Below are 23184 nucleotides of genomic sequence, written 5' to 3'. Positions count from 1 at the left end.
CCAGAACTTGGTAGGCATTGATGCAACGAACAGCCTCTGCTCAACTCCACATGGGTGAAGCTAGGGAGCTCCAGGAAGCACCACCATTCTTAATATCAATCAATGAGACATATTATAACAAGGCAGACTAGTGTCCAGGCTGGTCTAATCAAGGCCTTTCATATTTATGGATAATTCTTAGAACACAAGAGTAGGACTCAAGAGGGAAAAATCTGATGTCAATGTCAACAGTCTTGGATTCTAATCTTAGCTCTGCAACCAACCATGGTATATTCTGTAACTCCCCAGCATCTGTGACTTTACTTCTCTACTAAGGGGGGTAGCATCAAACAATCTCTAAGGTTCATATGGCTCTAAGGTCTTCTGATGTTCAGCATATTAAATTTAAATCAGAGATCAGAGTATGTGATACCATGTAGTACTCTGACTCGTCATGAAATTTATAATACTTCAATAAAGCTGAGTACCTGTTATAGAAACAGGCTATATGCCCACTGCATGTTACATGCTTTTGAAGATCTAAAATGATCAGTAGGCACAAAACCAAGTCCCTACAAAGGACTATGATATACTGCAGGTTGGGTACAGCTGACCAGTGATTCCATATTGTGCCGACCTCAATCTGACAGGCCTTTATGGTGAGGCAAATCATCAATAATCCATATACAGGAGAGAGAATATCCTTTCTTTGTCCCATTCACTATAGACAGACAGAATGAAGTCTGGTTTGGCACAGAAATTGTGTATAACTACTGATTTCTTTTCCTGGTTATAACAGAGCTAATAATTTATCCTTAAATACATTCAAGGAAATATGCTTATCTCAGATTGTTCAGCACCAGGAGAATACTGTTTTGCCTCAAGATGAGCGTAAGTCTTTTAACAAAGTAACTGAACATAATCTTGATTCAGGAGAATACATCTGGTGTCGTATATAGGGAGGAGGTCACAGATGAATTGCTACTAAATTCTCTTACATGTCATTCTATATAAAAAAGCACATTGCTATTTGTAACATTTTTGTGGGTAAATAATAGATTATACTTATGTGTGCATATATAGTAATGTAATGCACATTTTATAATATTGTTATTATGTATAGTGCATATATACATATACTATATGGAGTTCATATATCTCTGATATAGCAAAAGAGAACACTGGATGATGTTGTTTTTGAAAAGAAATATAAGCTCATGCCATCTGTAATTTCAGAATTCATACCACTAAAAATAATTATTACTTTGAAAGGAAATAGATGAGAAATTTTTAGACTAATAAAACTTTTGACTTAATAAAACTCTGCTGAAATCCAATATTAATCAGATCTCTTTCAGCCCCAGGATATTATGATTAGTAATCTGACATCACTAGCTTCCTTCACAAATATTTATTGATCATTCACTATGAGCCAAGTACTGTCAACAAATTGATTAATTAAACCTCCCTTTATAATTCTGTTGTTAAAATTAATCATTTGTTTGTCTAGGTCAGATGTTTTATCTTAATTCATTTTACTTTGTTCATGAATAAGTTAAAATTTGTTTTAATTTCACAACTCTTGCATTTTACAATAATGATTCAGGCTCAGCCAAGGCATTATCAAGGCAAAAGACAGAATTTCAATTAATAAACACTCAGTTAAAAACAGTGAAGAAAGGGGATCCTAACTCATGATGTTTCTAATAAATCTTTCCTGGCCCAGAAAATCAAACTTTTGCTCATAAAGAAATGTACACACACACACACACACACAAATGCAGTGGCAAATATTTATATGTTCTTTTAAAAAGTCAAAAGTAATTCTAGCTTTTGTTTCCTCTTCCTGAAATCCTCTTTCTGCCTGGTTCATGCTCCTTTTCATCATTGAGGTCTGGTTAAAGGTCACTTCCTCAGAGAAGCCTTCATGACAAGCCTGCTTCTGTTGTCTCTTTGTCTTCCTTTCCCTCACTCCAGACACCACCTGTTACAGTGCTGGTTTTATCATATTATTGATTCCAATTAATAATTACGTACTGCTGACTTGTTTCTGTATATACTGTTTACTGCGCCTACTAAAAAGCTCTATGTGTATTCACTGATACATACCTAGCATCTAACACAGTGACTGGCAGAGAGTAGCAATCACATAAACTGGAATTAATAAATTATATCATCTTTCGTTGAAGCTCCAGCATGTTCCTTTTTCATGATACTTGAAGACTAACTACTAAAATGTGATTTTTTTTGCTAACATAGCCACAATTCATTGTGATATGTGTACATTTTTAATTCGTTAGTCTAAAAAGAGAAGTGTACACTTCCTAATACTATTTCTTTACTCCCCTAGGGTTTTCAAGGTAATAGAAAAAACTGTCAGTAAACTGAGTTCCTCACAGAGAGAGATATATAGTGCAATTTTGGCTTTAAACTTCTGCCCAATGGGAGATTCTGTTACAAAACAAAATCATTTCAAAATCCTCTCTACCCCCAAAGCTGAAAGGGTTAATATGTTCTTTATCATTAAGGAGGCTTAATAAATATCACTCTCATATTTCACAGTATTAAGACCATCTGAGTTTAAATGGTGCAGAAACTTCTTACCTGGAGTCCTTTCTGACTCTTGCTTTCTCAAAGGAAAATTCAGGGGGTTTGTTGAGGTCATAGGTCCGGGTTGTTGGCTCAGCGGACACGCCAGCCTTTGCTCCCCTCCTGCTATGGAGAGAGACCAATCCGGAGGTCTTCCGGTGGACCTCAAGAGGCACTTTATCTGGAGAAGCCTGAAGCGGGCTTCCTCCCTGCATATGCACCACATCCTGCAGCTTGTTCAGCTGGATGCACTTGTTCTGGAGCTCCTCTGTGAGCTCAGCAATGGCCACAGTCTGCTTCGACAGCTGCTCCCGCAGCTCCTTCAAGTGGTACTCCCGCTCCTGGATCTCGGCATCCTTCCTCCTCAACTCTCTCTCTAGCTCTGTCACCTTGTTCCGCAGAGCATCAGTGGTGAGGCTCCCAGAGTGTCCATCTGGGTGCTTGGAATGTTTAGGTTTCACTGAACCATTTCCCATGTTGCTCAGGGACCTGAGAAAGGGCACAGAATTGGTAAGTATCAAGTGGAGTTTCACTTCCCGGCAGTCCCCACCATTCCTCTCATTCCAATCTTGTTTCATAAATAGGAACACAGCTATCTTCATTGTTTGAAAAGCAATAAAATTTCCTCATGTCTCCAGAAGAGAAGCTATCTCTTGATTTCTTTTTTTCCTCTATGAAGAGGAGTTGGCATTTGTGTTCATTCTTACCTGTCCCTTTGAGAGCACAAGTATCACACCTAAGCATTTTGTACAAATGGTCTGAGTAAACAGCAGGTAACTCAGGACACTGTCTCTGAACAGCTGTCAAAAGCATTACAACAAAACTGCGATTTGGATGTCAGCATGGCAAAGATAAAACGCAAATGAGCAGCTAAAACAACAGAGGCATGGAAATGTCACAACTTTCACAGCTCCCCATGTGGCAACAGTAAGAAACCTTCCCCAGATTTAGAAAATTATACATCTGCATTTCTCAGAAGACGGAAGCAGAGTTGGTGATGCCTGATTAGCATTTTTCTCCTGCTATATGTATCTATTAAGTTTTGCATTTCTGATAACACTCACTACTAAAAACTTCTGAATGGTGGTCACCAACAGGAAGAAGAGTTTGAAGATTGTTCTACATCGTCTACTTTATGTCAAAAGCTGACAATCTCCAAAATTTATGACCCATGCTGCAAGGCTCTATTCTTTTCCTATTAAGAATATCCTCCTATATTGGTGTAGTGTGGGAAGTTATGAAAATTTCAAAAATTAAAAAAATTAATATCCTGAGTTCAGGCCCCAAAGTAATCAAGAATCTTGTGAGTCTCAGGATGCGATATGCATATCAGGGGTTAAGAGAGTTGACTTAGTTGATTCAGAATTTGTTTTAGTCTAATAGCTATATATTTAACATTTATTTGAAATATAAATAACTATCACCACAGAGTCGTGATCTCATTGATATTATTGCTTCAGTGAAGGCTAAACTAGGTATTTAGGTTTACTGAGTCAATTCAATGAAAATAAAAAATAAATCATCTGCAGGTAATAATCACATATGAGCATAATCATAAAAGTAGAACTTGAATGAGTGAAGTTTCGGAAATACTGCTCTAATTAGTTATTATAATGTTTAAAGGCTTTTTAGATTACCTATTTAAACTTCATACTTTTGCACATGAAGTTTTTGACAATTAATATTGTTTGGCTGTATCCCCGCCCAAATCTCATCTGAATTGTAGCTCCCATAAGTCCCCACATGTCATGGGAGGGACCCAATGGGAGTTAACTGAATCATGGGGGAGGGTCTTTTCCCATGCTGTTCTCATGATATTGAATAAATCTCACAAGACCTAATGATTTTATAAAGGGGAGTTTCTCTGCACATGCTCTCTTACCTGCCACCATGTAAGACTTGCCTTTGCTCTTCCTTCGCCTTCTGCAATAATTATAAAGCCTACCCAGACATGTGGAACCGTGAGTCCATAAAACCTCTTTCCTTTATAAATTATCCAGTCTCAGGTATGTCTTTATTATAATAGCAGCATGAGAACAACTAATTCAATAGCCACAATCCAAAAAGCATTATAACACTTGTAAACTAAGCTTGAGTTATTTCTGATTATCTCAAGTCAGAAGAAGTCAAACTTTGCAGTTTTATAACCCATACGTCTGCTTCTTTCTCTCTCTAAACTTCAAACTTAAATAGAAATGAAATACTTAGAGTTTTTCCCTAGTTCTACCAAAATTGTGACCTCTACAACAATAAAGGCACGGATGCAAAGATGTAACACAACTTCTAGCTTTCAAACAGATGCGACCAAATACCCAGTGCAAATTGCCTATGATGGATGGTACAAAAGAAAATAAATGTGTTTATAAAAGCAATCTTGAAACACTTAGATATTTCTCATAGAATTCAGGTTCCAAGTAGTCATTAATAAACATTAGCCTTAATATGTTGCAGAGATTTGGCAGGTTTAACCTTTAAGTTTCTGTTGACTTAGCAGCATTTACTGATCTTACATATTATGAATACATAAGAAGCATGAAGAGACTAGAATTCAAAGAAGTGGCCCTGGACATACTTGTATCCCAAATAAGCAATTCAGAATATGTTAGATTGAAATCTGAGAATAAACCTGAATGAGATTATGAATTACAAGCATAAGAAAAGTACTCCAAAAATATCTTAAATTAATGTGTACATATATTTTTAACATACATCAGTAAGCCATTTTCTAGACAGCCTTCTTGCTTCATGGACAAGTATTCTTAGTTCAGTAGCGAAAGAAGGGAGATGGGATGATAGGAGGAAAACGATTTGCCTTATAAAGAAAAGAGCAAGAGGGATGACAGGGGGAGAAATGCCAGATATAGGTGACGGGGGGATGGAGGCAGCAAACCACATTGCCATGTAGGTACCTATGCAACAATCCTGTATGATCTGTACATGTACCCCAAAATCTAAAGTACAATTTAAAAAGAAAAAGAAAAAAAAAAGAAAAGAACAAGCACAAAATCTTTCAAATCTAATATTAAACTAACAACTACTTCATTTTTGTTCATGGAAAAATTGTTTACTAAGACCTAAGTATCACATACTATATCAAGGGCATAACCCATCATGGATTTGCAGTCACATTTGACACAGAAAACAGTTTTAGCATTCCAAATATTAAAAGGTTTAGAATCCTTTTTGCTCTATGAATGGTATTCAAAAAAATCCTGTACCAATCCAATAATTTTACAAACCTGAGGCACAGTTAGGTAAAGGATGTTAAATTCTCCCAAAACACCAACAATCCTCTGGTTTCCTTGGAAGCTATGTAAATCTTTCAAGTTATTTAGAATTTCAAACATGGGTGAAATGAGAGTAACCAACTGATCTTTGAAGTCACTAATTCAGGATACGTAAGTAAGTTACTAAATGGCTCAATATTAGTCTGATTTCTTACTTAGTTCATCCATTTAAATATTGCTGTCCCTGAAGCCAAGGTTTCAAGTCTCTGGCTTCATAAAACCTAATTAGGTTCACTCTGTTTCCTGTATCCGTCACTAAGATAAGCTATTTTTCAAATATGTATTGCTAGCCAGCCACAAGGAGAATTGAACCATAGGATGTTGCTCCATCAATCTGGCAACTGCACGTTATTAAAATCATTCTTACAGTAAGTGGGCAGCACATGATGTAATAAGAAATGAGTTTGGAGATAAAGATCAGAATTTAACATGAGCAATAGAGTCAGGCCAATTGGGGTTATAAAACAATCTGCTTTTTCTCAACCTTCTATATATTCCTTAAAATCTTTTGAGTCTTACTTTCTTATCTATAAAAGGGAATATATTTATAGCCATCTCATAGGGTTACAACGATGATTACATTTGTAAAGTACTCCACGCAATGCTTGGCAGGTAACAGACATGAAGTAGACAAGTAGCTCTTATCAGAGTAGGTAACTAGAAACAGGCAATTAATATCTTGGTGTGAAGAAAACTCAGGGAGGATCATTTTTGGGTGGAACAGAAGTCTAGCAAACTGGACATCTTCCAACAAGAGTCTTTTGTGTTTTTTTTCTTAAGTGATAGGGTCTCACTCACACCATGAGATGCAGTGGCCAGTGGTGCAGTCATGGAAACCTGAAACTCCTGGGCTCAAGTGATCCTCCTGCCTCAACCTTCAGAGTAGCTAAGACTACACAGGCACTCCACCACGCTCGGCTGTTTTTTTTTAATTTTGTTTTTGAGATGGGGTCTTGCACTACGTTGCTCAAACTGGTCTCGAAACTGGGTTCAAGGGATCCTTCTGCCTCAGACTGTCAAGTGTCAAAATGATGCACATTATTCCTTTTGGAGGTGGTGGCAGGGAGTAAGGGACTCTTACTTTGCCTGGATTATATCTTCCATTGAGAAAAGAAGTCATTTGGCAACAAACAGCCTGGAAAGCAAGTCCCCCACCAAAAGACAGAGACAAAAAAATAATTATGAATGACATGGAGCCAGTTCATGACTACAAGGACTTAATAACTGAAGCTCTGTAATTCCCTCATGTAGCCCCTATTTATTTTCACACATTGCAGTGAAATCCTTAAAACACAAAGGCACACCTAATTATCTTTGAAGACAAAAACCTATAGCTCACTGTGGAGGCAATACTCTTCGCAGTTAGGTGTGGGAGACAGCAATCAAATGAGTAGTGGCATTTAGCTAGAGGCAGAGGAAAACTAAGACTACAAATTATTATATTAATGTAATCGCCATTTAGGAAAAGCTGTCCACCAAGAGGTAATTAGAAGAGACATAAGAAAACCAAAAGTCACTGTGAAGTCACTTGCAGGCGGATTAACACCTGGCAGTCAGTGTGGGAGGAATTAAGCTTTGTTTTCTGTTTTTCCTCCAGCCCTATAGCAGTTTGAAACCAGAATCTTGGCTGTGGTCTAGATAATATCTATTTCTCTCTCCACCCATCTGGAGTCTGTTATAAATATACACAGACAAACACACACATATATAGATGTGTGTGTATAGCTCCATGTATATGCGTCAATATGGGAGATGGTATGGTGCCGGCTAAGGTTATGGAGCCAGAGTCTTAGTCGAAGCACTTTCATTTAGTGGTCCATATGCCCTCAGGTGAGATACTTGAGTGTCAATAATGGAAGAAAAAGAAAGAAACATTGATCAATAGACAAAATAATACTGCCTGTCCTTTAGAGTTTTTAGAGGATTAAATGGGATAAACATGAAGAAAATTTAGCACAGGTATTACCATATAGTATTTGCTTAATGAATATTAAATATTACTATTATTATTACGGTTAACATTATTTATCCAACATGACAATTTATCTTAAAAGAAAAACTTATTGATCAGAAAATACGTACTAAACCAACACAATATTGAAGGAGAACTGATACTACCCAACTTTAAGGCTTAGTAATAAAGTAACAGTAGTCAATATAGTGCTGTACTGGTGAAAGAATAGACAAGTAGATCAATGGGACAGAACAGAGATCCCAGAAGTAGACCCAAACAACAGAGTCAACAGATCCAAAGATTAAAGAATACAAAATAGAGCAAAGACAAATCAATGGAGTAAGGATAATCTTTTTTAACAACTTGTAGTGGAACAACTAGGCATTAATTAAAAAAAAAAAAAAAGTAAAATCTAAATACAGACCTTATAGCTTTCACAAAAGTTACCTTAAAATGGATCACAGCCCTAGATGTAAGACACAATATTACAAAACCCCCAAAAGACAACAGGAGAAATTCTAGGTGATCCTGAGTTTTGTGATGACTTTTTAGATAAAAGACCAAAAAGCCTAATTATACAGAGAAAAAATTGATAATTTTGACTTGATTAAATTTAAAACTTCTGTTCTGAAAAAAAAAGAGAATGACTGTTCTGAAAAAAAAGAAGAGAAGCCATACTGAGAGAACATGCTTCTAAAATATATGTCTAATAAAGGAGGAACTCTGAACACTCAGTAATAGGAAAATAAATAACCCAACTGAAAAATGGTCACAAGATCTGAGCAGACACCTCACCAAAGAAGACACACAGTTGGTGAATAAGCATATAAAAAGATACTCAACATCATACTTCATTAGGGAATCTTAAATTTAAACAATAATGAGATTCCACTACACACCTTTTAGAATAACTACAATCCAGAACACTGACAATGCCAAATGCTGGTGTGAATAGGGAGCAACAGGAATGCTCATTCATTGCTGGTGGGAATAAAAATGACATAGTTACATTAGAGGACAATTTGGCAGCTTATTACAAAGCTAAATATACTCTTGCTCTACAATTCAGCAATCATGCTTCTTGGTATCTAACCAACTGATATGAGACGTATGTTTTCACTAAAACCTGCACATGAATGTTTATGGCAGTTTTGTTTGTAATTCCCAAAACCTGGAAGCAACCAAGATGTCCTTCAGTAGGTAAATGGATAAACAAACTGTGTTACATCCATATAATAGAATATTATTCAATAATAAAAGCAATGTCAACCAATGAGAAGATAAGAAGAAATTTTAAATGCATATTGCTAGGCGAAAGAAGCCAATCTGAAAAGTCTATACATTGTATGATTTCAACTGTATAGTATTCTGAAAAAGACAAAACTTGGAGACCATAAAAAGATCAGTGGTTGCCAAGAGCTTGGGGAAAGATAGAAAGGAATATGTATGAAATAATTTTTTTAGGGCAGTAAACTCAATATGATACTGTAACAATATGTACATTTCATTACATACTTATCAAAACCCATGGAATATACAAAAGGAATGAACCCTAATGTAAACCATGGACTTCAATAATAATGCATCAGTAACAGTTCCATCACTTGTAACACATGTACCACACTGATGAAAGATGTTTAGAGCAGGGGAAAGTCCTGTGAGATGGGTATATAGGAACTCTGTGCTTTTTACTCAATTTTTCTATAAACCTAAAATTTCTCTAAAATAGTCTATTAGTTTAAGAAAAGAATATGTACTAAGAAATGAATTTAAGAAAGCTGATATCACATTCAAGGGACGGCTAAAATGTGTGATGGATGGAAGGAGAGTAATGAATAATGAAACTGAAAAAGTAAGATACTGGGCCAGGCACAGTGGGTCACACCTGTAATCCTAGCACTTTGGGAGGCCAAGGCAGGTGGATCACAAGACAGGAGTTAGAGACCAGCCTGACAACCACAGTGAAACCCCATCTCTACTAAAAATACAAAAAATTAGCCAGGCGTGGTGGCACCTGCCTTGTAATCCCAGCTACTCAGGAGGCTGAGGCAGGAGAATCGCTTGAACCCAAGAGGCGGAGGTTTCAGTGAGCAGAGATCGTGCTGCTGCACTCCAGCCTGGGTGACAGAGCAAGACTTTGCCTCAAAAAAAAAAAATTCTGAAAAATTTCCTAGGGCATCTGAATTTTAAGATACACTAAGTTTTCTAGTTATGTGGTTAGATTTGTCCTTTAGGAAAATAATATTCTCATAAATAAGAAATGGAGTAAAAAGAGCTTAGAGGAAGTGAGACAAGGAAAGATACTATTGCACCAATCCAAATAGGAGGTGATAGTTTCAGGATTAAAGCTCAGAGTCCCAACACTATTTAATGACTTGAACTTCTTGAACTCGAGAAAAAAATGGACCATCTCCATGGCAGCCAGAGAGAAAAACACTGTCATAGGAGACTTAATAAAAGTTACAGCTATAGGTAACACGCAATGTCCTTCCCTTCAATAAATCATTAAAAGCAGAACTGGTTTTTTAATGATAATGGGCCATTCAGTTTGAAATCAGAGGAGTGAATTATACAGACATTTATAGATAATATTCTAGGTGGATAGGAAACTGATACATTTGGTGTTACCATTAGCTTGTCTCCCTAAAGTTCCTTTAGAAAATAACTGAATATATAAATCCCTGATTCTTCTCCCTGAAGCAAACCACGCAGAGTTGTCCATGTGGGAGTCAGCTCACTTTCACATCAATGACACAATTAAAAGTATCTGTCTGTCTGACCTTGCAACACTTCGCCTGAGGCTCAGTTTGGAATCTACTGCTTGTTTTGTCTGTCTACAGCATCTTGGTTGAAGAAAAACTTTCTCTTGACAGGCAATCATACAAGCTTATTGTACCAAAGTTTCAGCTACTCTGGAGGTTGATTGTATCTTTGAAGTGCCCCTCTCTCCAGCAGAATGTTCGCAGTAATTTTGTGAATGCCACGTATCCTATATGTGACTGCCAAATTCAGCTATTTTGGGGGGCTACATTAACAGATAAACAAGCAAACACACAGAAAGGTAGGTCTGTAAGTCTAGGTCAGAAGATTATAGCTGACAGAATTTTTGAGTGGTGGCAAGAAGAGAGAGGATAAGGATTTGAAAGTTTACATTGTAGCAACTGAGTAAAAAGTGATGTCATTGACCAAAATGAGGAGTACATTTGAGGGACAGGACAGTGGGTTTAATTTTGGACATACTCAGTTTAAAGCACCTGTGGAAACTTTAAGACAGAGAAGTTTAGTGAGCAGTAAGAAATGAGGGATAAGAAAAGCTAAAGAAAAAGGAAAACTGAAAATACTCAGAAGTTGTTGATATATAAATAGAGGCTTAATTGGAAGACATGGATGCAAGTGCCCAGGATATTGATGATGAGGAGAGGAAGAGGGTCTAGGTCTATATGAGGTTGGAAAGAAAACTGTAAGATATGGTAAGAAGCTACTGCTTTGATTAAAGTGAGAAAGGATGTGAAGAGATTAATATTAAAAGAAGAGGACGAGTGGGAGGAACACTGCAGGGTAGCGTCTCTAATGTAGTAATTAAGTGGATGTGCATGGGAGAGCAATCAAAATGATTTCAATGTTTTGATCTTAGGAAGCTTGAAGGAAAGTAGTACTACCTACGTTTCATTCATTCAGTCATTCAAAAAGAACACATAGGGCACCGTGTATGGGCCAGGCACTGACACTGACAGAAGTCAGGAGAATGAGCATGCTTTGTAAAGACAGTAATGAGTCTGGATTTACATTTATTAAGCTTGAGATGCTTGTGGGTCATCATGATGCAAATGTCTAGCAGGTAGAAGCAAAAAAGAAAAGTCAGGGGAAGAGACTGCTCCATAGAAATAAGACTTGAAGTCTCATTTGTGGATGAGATCACTAAGGGAGATAAGAATGGAATGTCTCTATTGTTACCCATGAACATATAGGTAATATCTGTGGATATTACCTGAGGGAGAGGAGGAGGAGAAGCAAATAACAAAGAAGGAGAAGGAATCAAGTGTACCAGTAAGAGATTTAGGAGAAGCATCAAAGAGGCCATGCAGATAAGATCTTTAAGAGGTGAGCAGGCTGTGCCTCACATCCCACAGGCTTGTCACAGCCAATGCGATCAGAGGGAAAAGTACTGAATCTAACTTGTCAAAGAGTGGGGATAGACACCCAATTACAAAGGACCACGGAAAGAGCTGGCGCTAAGAGTAGGGCCTGCAAGATGGCGTCATGGTTCATGCGAGGGATTTTTAAAATAATGAAACCTTGCAAGTGTCTGTAGCTCCAGGATAATGAAGCACAGTAGATAGGGAAAATGAAAATATGGGAGAAGAAGAAATAATTGATAGGAAAAATAGCCTAGAGGAAGCAAGACAGTAAGGGATCACAGGACTTGGGCAACAGCCGGGCAACATATGCCTTCACTGTGAGGTGAATTCTTATTATCCTCACTTGTAATGACTTCATAGAACTGAAGTTAAGGATTTCATGTAAAAGAGAAAGATCCCTGGGTATCATCTTTTCAGGTCGTTTATTCTTAGTTACACAATGTTCCGACAGAGAGGATGCGCTCTAATTCTCCAAAGAGAATTCTCTACCATACTAGCTCATACCCTCCTGTGCAAAACTGAACAGGAGTACTGAAAACAGCTACTGTATGTTATGTGGGATGATCGCCTTCTCCATGAATTAAATAGAAACTTGCAAAGAAAAAAGACAATTTCTAAGAAACTGTAAGTATGGGGGTGTGGTGGGGTGGAGGCAGGTGTATGCTGCTCTCTTCCTTTAAAACAAAAGAAAAAAAGAAGCAGCCCCCCGGAACTTGGGAAACAAGATGAAGATCAGGAAACCAAGACATTTGTCCCAGCGTCATCCTTTTCTACCTACTCATTCTCCATGTACTGTTTCTATTGTCAGCTGTGGCCTCAACAGCTTTGTGCTTGCACCGTAGTTCTCAAAACTGAACCCATTTCTTTTTCTCTCATTCCCAAAGTGGCTGATTTCTGGGCTTTGTTTGCTTGCTCTTGTTTCTTCATCACCGAGAAATATAAATATGGGAAAGCGCCTCACGGTGCCGAGAGTGACAAAAGGACATCCACACAAGTTTACCAGGACTCCTAGAAGTCCTTGCCTGAGTACTGTACCCTAGCAACTACCCTGAGCTCCACGAGCAAAGCCGGGAGCGCACGCCCTGACAGCACCGCCAAGCCCCCAGCTCGGAGCAACAGCCTCCACCGCCGCTCCTCGCTAAAGCCTGGAGAACACTAAGGACTCCCCACTGGGGCTGAGCCCCTCCCGCCCTCAGCAGAGCCTCTGAACACGAGTAGCCTTTCCCTGCCTCCAGGGGCTCACGAAACGCTGCCACGCCGAACGAATGCAACGCGTGCACACGTCCACACTCGAACAGCACAAGCAGGAGACCAGCTGGGTGTGGAACAGAGGCGCGCATCCCGCAACGCAAGCACAGCATGCACATGCTCACACCCCGACCCCGTCCCTCCACGCGCGCCCTGAACACCCCGGCGCCCAAGCTCCCCAGCCCGCGAACCTCACCAGACAGACAGCCGGGTAACTTTCCAGGTGCGCAGCTTGTCACCTCGGCGCGGCCGCCCCTGCGTCTCGGCGTCCTCTCCCACGCCGCCCTCCCCAGCCGCCGGCGGCGCCCGAGCCCCGCGCAGGTCAGCTCAGCCAGCCCCGCAGTGCGCACGGTGCACAGCGCGGGCCCGGGGCTGCCGGCGCAGCGGCTCCAGCTACGTGCGAGCCGGGGGCGCGGGCGAGCGCTATGCGGGCAGGAGCTGCGGCGGCGTCGGTACTGCCGCCTGTCTCCGCGGCGGGGGCCGGTGCAGAGGCGACACGCAGGGAGGGAGGGAAGAGAGGAGGGAAGGAGGAGGGAGGGGGTCAGCCGGGGCTACTGCGTGGAGAGTAGGCGCCGGCTTCCCTAAAGGTGGGGTCATCCGCGCCCGCACCCACACTGGCCCGAACCTTTACTCCCGACACCGCCGCAGTCTGCACTTTATACCCCATACCCTCCAGAGTGAGGCAACATTAGTAGGGCGATAACATCGTGGTTGTAGGCATTTTTTGTTTCGTGTTATTGTTTCTATTTCAAGTGTGTGGGACGAGTAAAGAGGAAAGTTCAGGGGTGTTCGTTTTTTCCTTCCCCTCCCTTTCCTCCATCCTTCCAGTCTGTGTTCACTGCAGGCTCTCTCCACTTCGGCTTCCCTCCCAGAGCTCAAACAGGCGCACGTACCCTGGACAAGCCCTCCTCTATCACACCAATGCCCTTCTACAAAGACATGTGACCCCGAAGCAGCTCGGCGACGCGCCCCTCCCGGACTCCAGGGCCATAACTTACATCTAGTTCACGTGATGCAGGGGGCAGGGGTTGAATCGAGTTTCGAACAGAAATTATACCTTCCGAATCTGCAGGTCTTTGGGTAGGGAGCTTCTTGAGCACCCAAGCAGATAATGCTCTCCCGTCGCCTTTTGAGTACATTTTTTTTTTCCTGAAGGGTGCATTATAATTTTCTAAATATATATGTACACCCCACCGCATTATTTGCTGTGCTCTGGAGTTGTGAGATCTCCGTGTGGCTTTTTCCCTTCCTCCTGCCCCCAGAGGAATTTCACTAGCAAATCCACTGAGGACAAGGGCAGTTTCTGTGTTGAGAGATGGAGAGTACAGTGAGGGTCTATTCCTCACTGTGCATCTAGATAATGTTAGAACCAACTCTCTTGGGTTTTTAAACCACATGGTGGCAGTGGGGCTCATGTAACATTTGTATACACTGTTACATACATAAACTTATATAAAAAATGAGGCCCGTGTGAAATATGTTGAATGAGGCCATTAAGTTTCAGAGGAGGAGGAATATAGTCCTGCTTGTTTTTGTGCTAACCGGAGGAAAATAAGCAAAAGTACACAAAGTACTGTTTCCTGAAGTTATCCCAGAATCTGTACGTTTTAGACAGACCGCAAAAGAAAAAAAAAATTAGAGGAGAAAGGAGTGAGGAAGAATTCCACAAGAAAAGAGAAAATCAGTCATTGTATGCCACTGTAATCATGGGCTTTTAAGTTGATAAGCTGAATTTTTATAAAGAATTTAACGACAAAAAGGAGAAAAACAATTTTTCAAAGTCCTTAAAGGAAACCTTTTTTAGATTCAGGGGTACAAGTGCAGTTGCATTACACAGGCATAACACATAGTGGTGAGATCTGGGCTTTTAGCATACCTATCATCCGAATAATGTGCACTGTACCGAATAAGTTGTATTTCCTACCTCACCCACCTCCCACCCTTCCACCTATTGGTGTCCCCAATGTCTATTATTCCATTCTGGGTATGTTCATGCCTACCCATTGTTTAGCTCCCACTAGTAAGAGATTGTGCAGTTTTTGACCTTGTTTCTGAGTCATTTCACTTAGGATAATAGCCTGTATTCCCATCCATGTTGTTGCAAAAGATATGATTTCATTCTTTTTGTGACTGGGTAGTATTCCATAGCGTGTACGTATGTGTATATATACACGCATATATATATACGTATGTATACATATATACATATATATAGCACCCCGAATCTGAAAATTTTTTTTAATTTTTCAGGTGATAACGTACACATTTTGTGTGTGTGTGTGTGTGTGTGTGTGTGTGTATACCACCATAGTATGTATATTACCACATTTATAAATCCAATCACCCCTTAATGGACAAGGAGGTTGACTCCATGACTTTGCTATTGTGAATAGTGCTGCAAAGTCCTTACGTCTCATTTAGTCCCGGGCTTTTTTCAACAATGGGTTGCTAATTAATGGATCATAAAATTGAGGTATTGGGTCAAAGCCAGCATTTTTAAAATGATACAGAATAGAATAAAAAATAGCAGAGTCTATGTGCACATTGGGTCAACTGGGTCATACGTACTTTCTTACTGTTCATTGAAGCAAAAGCTTGAAAACTGGGAATGCAATGCAGGCTGCTGCACAGGGTCACACAGCTAGGAAGAGTTTGAGGAGAAACTGAAGTTCCCTCCTAGCAATACTGTGCTCTGTCAACTCTACCATGCTCAGCAAGGAAAAGGAGGAAGAGAAAGAAAGTGGCCACTTTTCAAGCCTTTTACTCAGACTTTCAACAAATGTGCTTTCAGCAGCTGCTGCATATTAGGCCCAGTGCTAAATGCTGGGAATTCAATGGTGAACAAAATTAACTTGTGATCTCCCAACTTAAGAATGTACAATCCAGTGAGAGAAACAGACATTAAACAAGTAAACACAAAAGTAAGCATGTATGGGAGAAATACTGTGAAGGAAAATGAGAGAAAAAAATATGGGGTTATAATTTAGATGTGAGAGGCTGCAATTAATAATTAACCTAATTTGGAATGTCTTAAATGATAAGGAAACTTACTGTTTCACAAGGCAAGAAGTCCCAAGGTCAGGAGGCTCTAATTGGTGAATTCAGGGAGACAGTTGTGTCCAGGAAGGCCCTGAGCTGTTCCCGTTATTCCTCCTGCTAATCCCCAGTGTGGCAGCTTTGTCCTGGGGACTGTACCACCCATGGCCTTAGGATGACTGGAACAGCTCATAATTATGGGCAATCCGAACAGTGCCCAAAGGTCACAGAGAGTCTCCTTGGAGTCAGAAAATCATTCTTGGAAGCTTCTAGGAGACTTTTCACCTGCATTAGTCCAAACTGAGCATATTCTTACCCCAAGATGCTGGAGGTGGAGTGGGGAATCACCATTCCCGGGCTCTTAGGCACTACAAGATTGGTTCCTAGCTTTTCCAGATAGCATTCTTTGAGAAGTGCGTACTCGAATGAAAAGGAGAGGATGACAATGGATGCTGGATAGGCAATCTAGAGTCCGCTACAGGGACTCAGGGATAATGTCTCTTGGAAAAAAAGTGGGGGACATTTCACTTAAGGTGAGTAAGAGTGAGACAGGGAGTGGGGAGGAAGCACTTTCAGGTGGGATCCTGACCTGTGGTGTCAGACTCTGTGTCATGTGTTAAAGGCTTCCATGTAATTTCTCATTTATTCTATTGACCTGTGGAGGTAAGCGTACCCTAGGAAGGAAGCTCAGAGGGTTAAATAACTTTGATCTAATTCACAGAGCTAATAAGTTGCAGAGCCAATTTTTGTAACTCCAGACCCTAAAATCTTGACTTCTACCTGTACAAAGACAACGAGAAATCAAAATCCACTGGCCTTTCTCTGCCATTGACTGAGGAACACAGCCCCCTCAGAGCCCCATCTGCAATGTTAAATTGAGCATACAGGTAATGTGGGACATGTTCATGACTAATCCTCCTCCCGCTGGGTAAGCCTCTGCTCCACTAGGTGTCCTGGTCTCTGCTAAGCCCTGTCACCGAAGCACTAGCATTCTCATGATGTCAAAGTTCCGAGGTAGCCTATGGAGATGGGGACAATGAAAGGCCTGTCTTTCCTTGTTTTATACGCAGCTAAGTCCCCAAGCAGCCCTAGTGTTTTACAGAAATCTCCTGGTTTTGCCTACCTTCTGTTTCTTGGGGGGACCTGCATCCAAGAGGCTGGACTAGGAAGTGATCCGGTAATTTTCCCTACTGAATTCAGACTCACAAGCCCCTGGATGACTAAATTCTGGTTCAGGATCATCCATGTCAATCTTATTTTCTTGGGATAAATTTCCACACAGGAGGCTCTGTAGTTGCCTTCGTGCCCAGACTCCTGTCAGGGCACCTCATCAGATCAGCCTTGTGCTCATAACCTTTAAACTGCAGCTTGGAGCCCTCCAACGCCCAAATGAGGTTCCTTCTATGTATCAGCAGAAAATCTCCTGGGGACATAAGAGGGACAAAACTGCCATGCTGGCGATTCACACTCCATTTTCTTGCCACTTCTTTGGTTTTGTTTCCTTCCCTTCTTTATTCTTTCATTTATCTTCAGGCTTGCTTACGGTACCACAGTGACTTCGTCAGCAGCCATTTCAGTTGCTAAGGCTAGAACCTCAGGTCATAATGCCCTTCTTTCGGATTGGTTTTGCCAAACCCTAACCCAGAAAAAAAAAAAAATCCTATTTGTCTTTGATGCTTTTGCTCTCCAGGTTTCAGCATCATTCAATATGGTTATAAAACTGGGCCAATTGATTCCACCCCGATTTTCATGTTTTCTAAGCTCCCTGCAGCCCACAATCCTTTTATTTACCTCAATGACATTTATCTCTTCCATGAAGTCTTCCTGACCATGCAGGATAGTGCTTCTCTCCCAATACCCCACAGCAACATGGTGCTGCTCCAAGTTAAAAATCCTTGTTGACTTGTCAATCTCCCTCATTAGACTTCAGAGCAGGGACTTTGTTGTATCCATGGTTATATCTCCAGAACATACTCAGCTCAAGACTCTTCATTATTTAAAAAGCAATTTAAAATTTTCACTCTTTATTCTACTATCTTCTTAAAAAAAAAAAAAACTGTCTATCAAGATACTAGAGACTTTCAAGTGATGACTCTACTTACTTTGTGGGAGCTCATCAATAGTGTCATACAATCATCCAGGCCTAGCATTGGAAGCATCACTCTTCTTTCCACTCCTTTTTCCAATAGGACAGTGACCTATCATTTACCAGTGCCTTCCCAATTGGGTTGAGAATGTTATGGGCATTAGCTTGTGGCACATCTGGGCCATTTCCAAGCTCCTCCAAGCAGCAGCCAAGCCTTCATGTGATCCCAATCTAGAATTGACCTGTCTCTTGCACATCCTCTCTGTGAATGTCCCCCCTCATCTATTCCCACTCCCACCCAGTCCAAATTTTCCCAGGATTCTGATTCTGACCTTAGCTTCTTTTTTCTCTCCTTCTCTGTCTCTCTCTCTCTCTCTCTCTCTCTCTCTCTGTGTGTGTGTGTGTGTGCGTGTGTGTGTGTGTGTGTGTCTCATCTCATAGCTTCACTGATTATTTCTAGGTATCCACCCTTTCCAGAAATTGCTTGCACTGTACTTTGTCTCAGCCCTTCTTATGGTATTTATCACTTTCTACCTTGTATTATTGATGTCTAACTACATTTATCTCTTCTAGGAACTGTAAACACCTGGAGGGCATGGTTCACATTTGATTATCTTTGCTGTGTCTCTGTCAGTACCACACACAGGAGGTCCAATTCTAGAGTTGATAGAAAGCCATGATTTGTTATCCAGAAGAATTTTGCTTATGCTTCTGAAGTTCTATAGAAAGAATTTGAAGCATGTTCTTGATTTTCCTTCTGGAATAAAGACAATTGTTTAGAATAATGATATAAATTAGAAATTAATAGTCTGCTTAATTAACAATCAGGTAATTGTAAATTTTACTTTAAAAGTACAAAATATAAATAAATTTGGTTTTCTGGTTTTATCTATACATAATAAGTTTCAGCCCAGGGTGCATTTACTTTCCTAAATAGTGATTTCTTTCTAGGTATAGATAGTCATTAAATAATATAGCTAGCGTACACTAACTATGCACTAGGTTCACAGGATTTAGCATCCCTCCATCTTGTGCTATTTTAGAGTCAACCCAGACTACCCATTCAACGCTTTAACCTCTCAGCTCCTTAGTCTTCCCATATCTAATAGCTCCATCTCAGCTTTGGCCATCACTCCCATAGTCACACCTGGAATTCTCTTTAAAATCAACAATTCTGCTAATGCATATGCACCCCAGATCCACATGGCCCTGCCTGCCTCCAGGGCTTCAGTCCTCTGCCTTGCTTCTCAGCCAGAATGGCCCAAGCAATGGCTGGTGTTGTCCCCATGGTTGTAAGGCCCAGTCTGATGCTGTCACTGACCTCGGCCTCCCTTGGATCCAGGGCCAGACCAGCATGACCTTCATAACACCCACTGTAGAGGGAACATCAGCAGCTCCAGGCCCCTGGGCTGACCTGACTGAACCCACATAAGCTCTGGCTTCCCTCATTGCTGCCTGGAGAGGCCCAAAACACAACCCAGAAATACAGTGGAGTTAATGCCCTGTGGAGCCGACTTTGACCACTGAGAGACAGGAGCCAGTAAGAGGACAACAAATCAATTGTTCACCCTTCCTGCCCACCCAGAAGCTGTTTAAAGATGCAATGGTTCTGTATTTCTGGCTGCTCTGACATGACTCAGCAACCAGCTTTGTTTTCTAGAGAAGCTGTAGACAAATTGGTAATGCACAACTTGGAATCTACTTTTTCTCCTTCTCTCTTTTATTTCTGTTTTTTTTTCTGCTCATTCTTGCTTCCCTGGGATAATATTCTAAATAGATTGTCACATATGAACTTTACCTTAGGTTCTATTTTCTAGAGAAATCAGACTAAAATAAGACAATGTACTCTTTGACAACAACTTTCCATTCTTCAAGCTTAATTGCTCAATTACATTCTCTTCATGTGTTTCTGGTCCATAGTGACCTCTAGTTCCTTTATCCTCTATTTACTTCCTCGCTGTTTTTACTGTCCACCTTACAGTTTCGTATGGAATGCATTATCTCACACTACTGGTACCTTGCCCCAGACTTATGTCTTACGATAGCCAGGAGAAGCCCCCATTATGAAGGAATTCCACTTCTTCTTGTACTTAAACAATAAGCACTTGTGAAACAAGGTAGAGATAGGTCCTGTTCTGATAAACTTAAATTCTGGGTCAACAGTAGGAGATTTGACTGGTAACGCTGTTCTAGAGAACCATCTGGCAGGATTTACTCAGATTAAGAATATGTACAGCCCATTGGCAATTCCACTTCTGAGTATATTATATATCCTAGAGGAATTCCCATATGAGTCCATAAGGGAACATTTACTGGGATGTTTACTACCACTCCCTTTTTATTGTTATGATTAAAGGCTAGAGGGCACCTGGTATGCATCTCTGGGAGGGTGAATAGGTTAAGTTCCTATGGCTATATGCCATAGAATATTAAATAATATTTAGAAACAACAAGTTAGATGTTCACAAAAGCAAAATGACATACCTTAAAAATAACAGTATCTAGTAGAAAACAGAAGTACAATGAGATATATATATATATATATAACACAATATCCTTTGCATAAATTAAGAGTAATATACACAAAATACATTATTCATTTTGCATAAACACATACAAATAAAAAGATACCCAAAAAGCACATTAAACTGTTAGTGAATCGAGTATTTGAATAAAAGAAATGACAGGGGAGAAAAGGAAAAAGTAGAAAAGTAAATGGAGAGCTACTTCTGAGAAGTGATCTTCCGAAGACGTCTTTAAGAGGGAGCATTTGAGTGAAACCCAAATGATGAAGCAAAGCCTACCACAGGATGATCTAGGGAGGAGTATGTCAGGCAGAGAAGAGCAAGTGCAATGGCCAACAGGCCAGTATTAGTCCTGTTGGACTAATAAAGAACTTCCTTGAGACTGGGTAATTTATAAATAAAAGAGGTTTAATTGACTCACAGTTCCACATGGCTAGGGAGGCCTCAGGAAACTTATAATCATGGCAGAAGGTGAAGGGGAAACAGACTTGGACCTTTTCACATGGTGGCAGGAGAGAGATTGGGAGGAGCAAAGCAGGAAAATCCCCTTATAAAATTATTGAGTCTCATGGGAACTCATTCACTGTCATGAAAAAAGCATAAAGGAAATCACCCTCGTGATCCAATCACCTCCAACTAGGTTTCTCCCTAGACAAGTGGGAATTACCGGGATTATAATTCAAGATGAGATTTGGGTGGGATCACAGCCAAACTATCTCAAGGCCAAAAGACCTTGGAGTTTCAGGGATAGAAAGAAAGCTATTGTGGCTGGAACCTAAGAACATGGAGGACTGTGATACAGCGTAGATCAGAGAGGATAGAGTGGGGCCAAATGACATAGAGCCCTGTAGGCAATGGTAAGGAGTTTGGGTTTTACACCACTCTGAATTCTTGATATCAATCTCCTCTGGGTACTGAATACTCCCTGGTAATCTTGTTGAATTTACATGGTCAGCTATATTTCTCTCTACTACAATGAAAGTGGTAAACCTTTTTCCTCTTTCTTCAAACCTTTATCTAGCCATTCTTACTCATGATCATTGGTCTCACTGACTCTTCACAGAAAATAATTGCTATGGATTGAATTGTGTTCCTCCTAAAATTCATATGTTGAAATCCCAACTCCCTGTACCTCAGAATGTGACCTTTTTTTGATATAGGATTATTACAGATGTAATTAATTAAGATGAGGACATTACAGAGGACATTAATCTGATATGATTTGTGTCTTTATTGAAAAGGAGAAATGTGGACACAGAGACAGAGAGGCAAAGTGGAAGGATAATGTGAAGACAGCCGTCGGCAAGCTGAGGAGAAATGTTTGGAACAAATTCTTTCCAAATGCCCTCAGAAGGAACCAATGCTGTCATCACTTTGATTGTGGACATCTAGTCTCTAGAATTGGGAAACAATAGAATTTGTCATTAAAACGCTTGGTTTATGGCACTTTGTTACAGCAGCCCTAAAAACTCATACAATAACAATAGTATATGTTGACCCCTTTCAATGCTTGTGAGCACTGCACATGACATGCATTAATGCAGTTAATCCCCAGGAAGATCCTATGATATATCATTATTATAGCCATTTATTAAATAAGAAAACTGAGGCACAGAGCGATTAAGTACAACTCATCAATAAGAACTACCTCAGTGTCCCTACGCGAAATCTAGAAACTTGTCTGCACCAAGATGTAGCCTTTCTTCCCTCGTTTGCCCTTAGGATGATGTGTCCATTACTCTCTCCAACCTTAGTGCTTCTACCTGTGCTCTTGATCACCTGCCTGTCCTTAAGGAACTTTGCTTCCTTAAGTTTCTCCCACATGAAGCAAGAGCTTCTTCCGTTACGTCTTATAATATCGTATACTGCTCCTTCACAAATTTTCCAACATCCATACTCACTGTCTTCATTTCCTCTGTCATTCTTTTGACCTATCAGTATAGGTATGTTTCCTAATGCTGCTATAAAAATTATCACAAATTTAGTGGCTTAAAGCAACACAAGTTTATTTTCTTACAGTTCATAGAGTCAGACTCTGAAATGGGTCTCACTGAGCTAAAATCAAGATGGTATCAGAGGCCGGGCGTGGTGGCTTACACCTGTCATCACAACACTTTGGAAGGCTGAGGTGGGTGGATCACTTGAGGTCAGGAGTTCAAGACCAGCCTGGCCAACATGTTGAAACCCCATCTCTACCAAAAATACAAAATGAGCCAGGCATGGTGGTGGGTGCCTGTAATCCCAGCTATTCAGCAGGCTGAGATGAGAGAATAGCCTGAACCCAGGAGGTGGAGGTTACAGTGAAGCCAAATCGCACTACTGCACTCCGGCCTGGGTGACA

At 40.3% G+C, this 23184-nt stretch overlaps 1 protein-coding gene and 1 long non-coding RNA gene across 3 annotated transcripts in view; one reads left to right on the top strand and one right to left on the bottom strand.

Annotated features, from left to right (window-relative positions):
- PRKG2 (protein kinase cGMP-dependent 2) overlaps positions 1–13528 on the bottom strand; it is a 121079-nt gene extending 107551 nt beyond the window's left edge. For both annotated transcript variants that reach the window (XM_032239808.1, XM_032239809.1), the window contains exons 1-2: positions 13393–13528; positions 2584–3057 (exon numbers count right to left, since the gene is read on the bottom strand). In XM_032239808.1, coding sequence (XP_032095699.1) covers positions 2584–3044 — 461 coding nt within the window. In that variant the 5' untranslated portion in view covers positions 3045–3057; positions 13393–13528. The remainder of the gene's footprint in view (positions 1–2583; positions 3058–13392) is intronic.
- On the top strand, positions 13013–22273 carry LOC116524487. Its single transcript, XR_004257352.1, has 2 exons — positions 13013–13419; positions 22085–22273. It is a non-coding gene; the product is annotated as an uncharacterized LOC116524487 (long non-coding RNA).
- Positions 22274–23184: the final 911 nt, after the last annotated feature.

Source organism: Sapajus apella, unplaced genomic scaffold (genome assembly GCF_009761245.1).
Source record: "Sapajus apella isolate SASKATOON/1434 unplaced genomic scaffold, GSC_monkey_1.0 scaffold45, whole genome shotgun sequence".
NCBI lineage: Eukaryota > Metazoa > Chordata > Mammalia > Primates > Cebidae > Sapajus > Sapajus apella.
The sequence above is the reverse complement of the archived record's forward strand: the minus strand, read 5'-3'. Positions and strand labels throughout refer to the sequence as shown.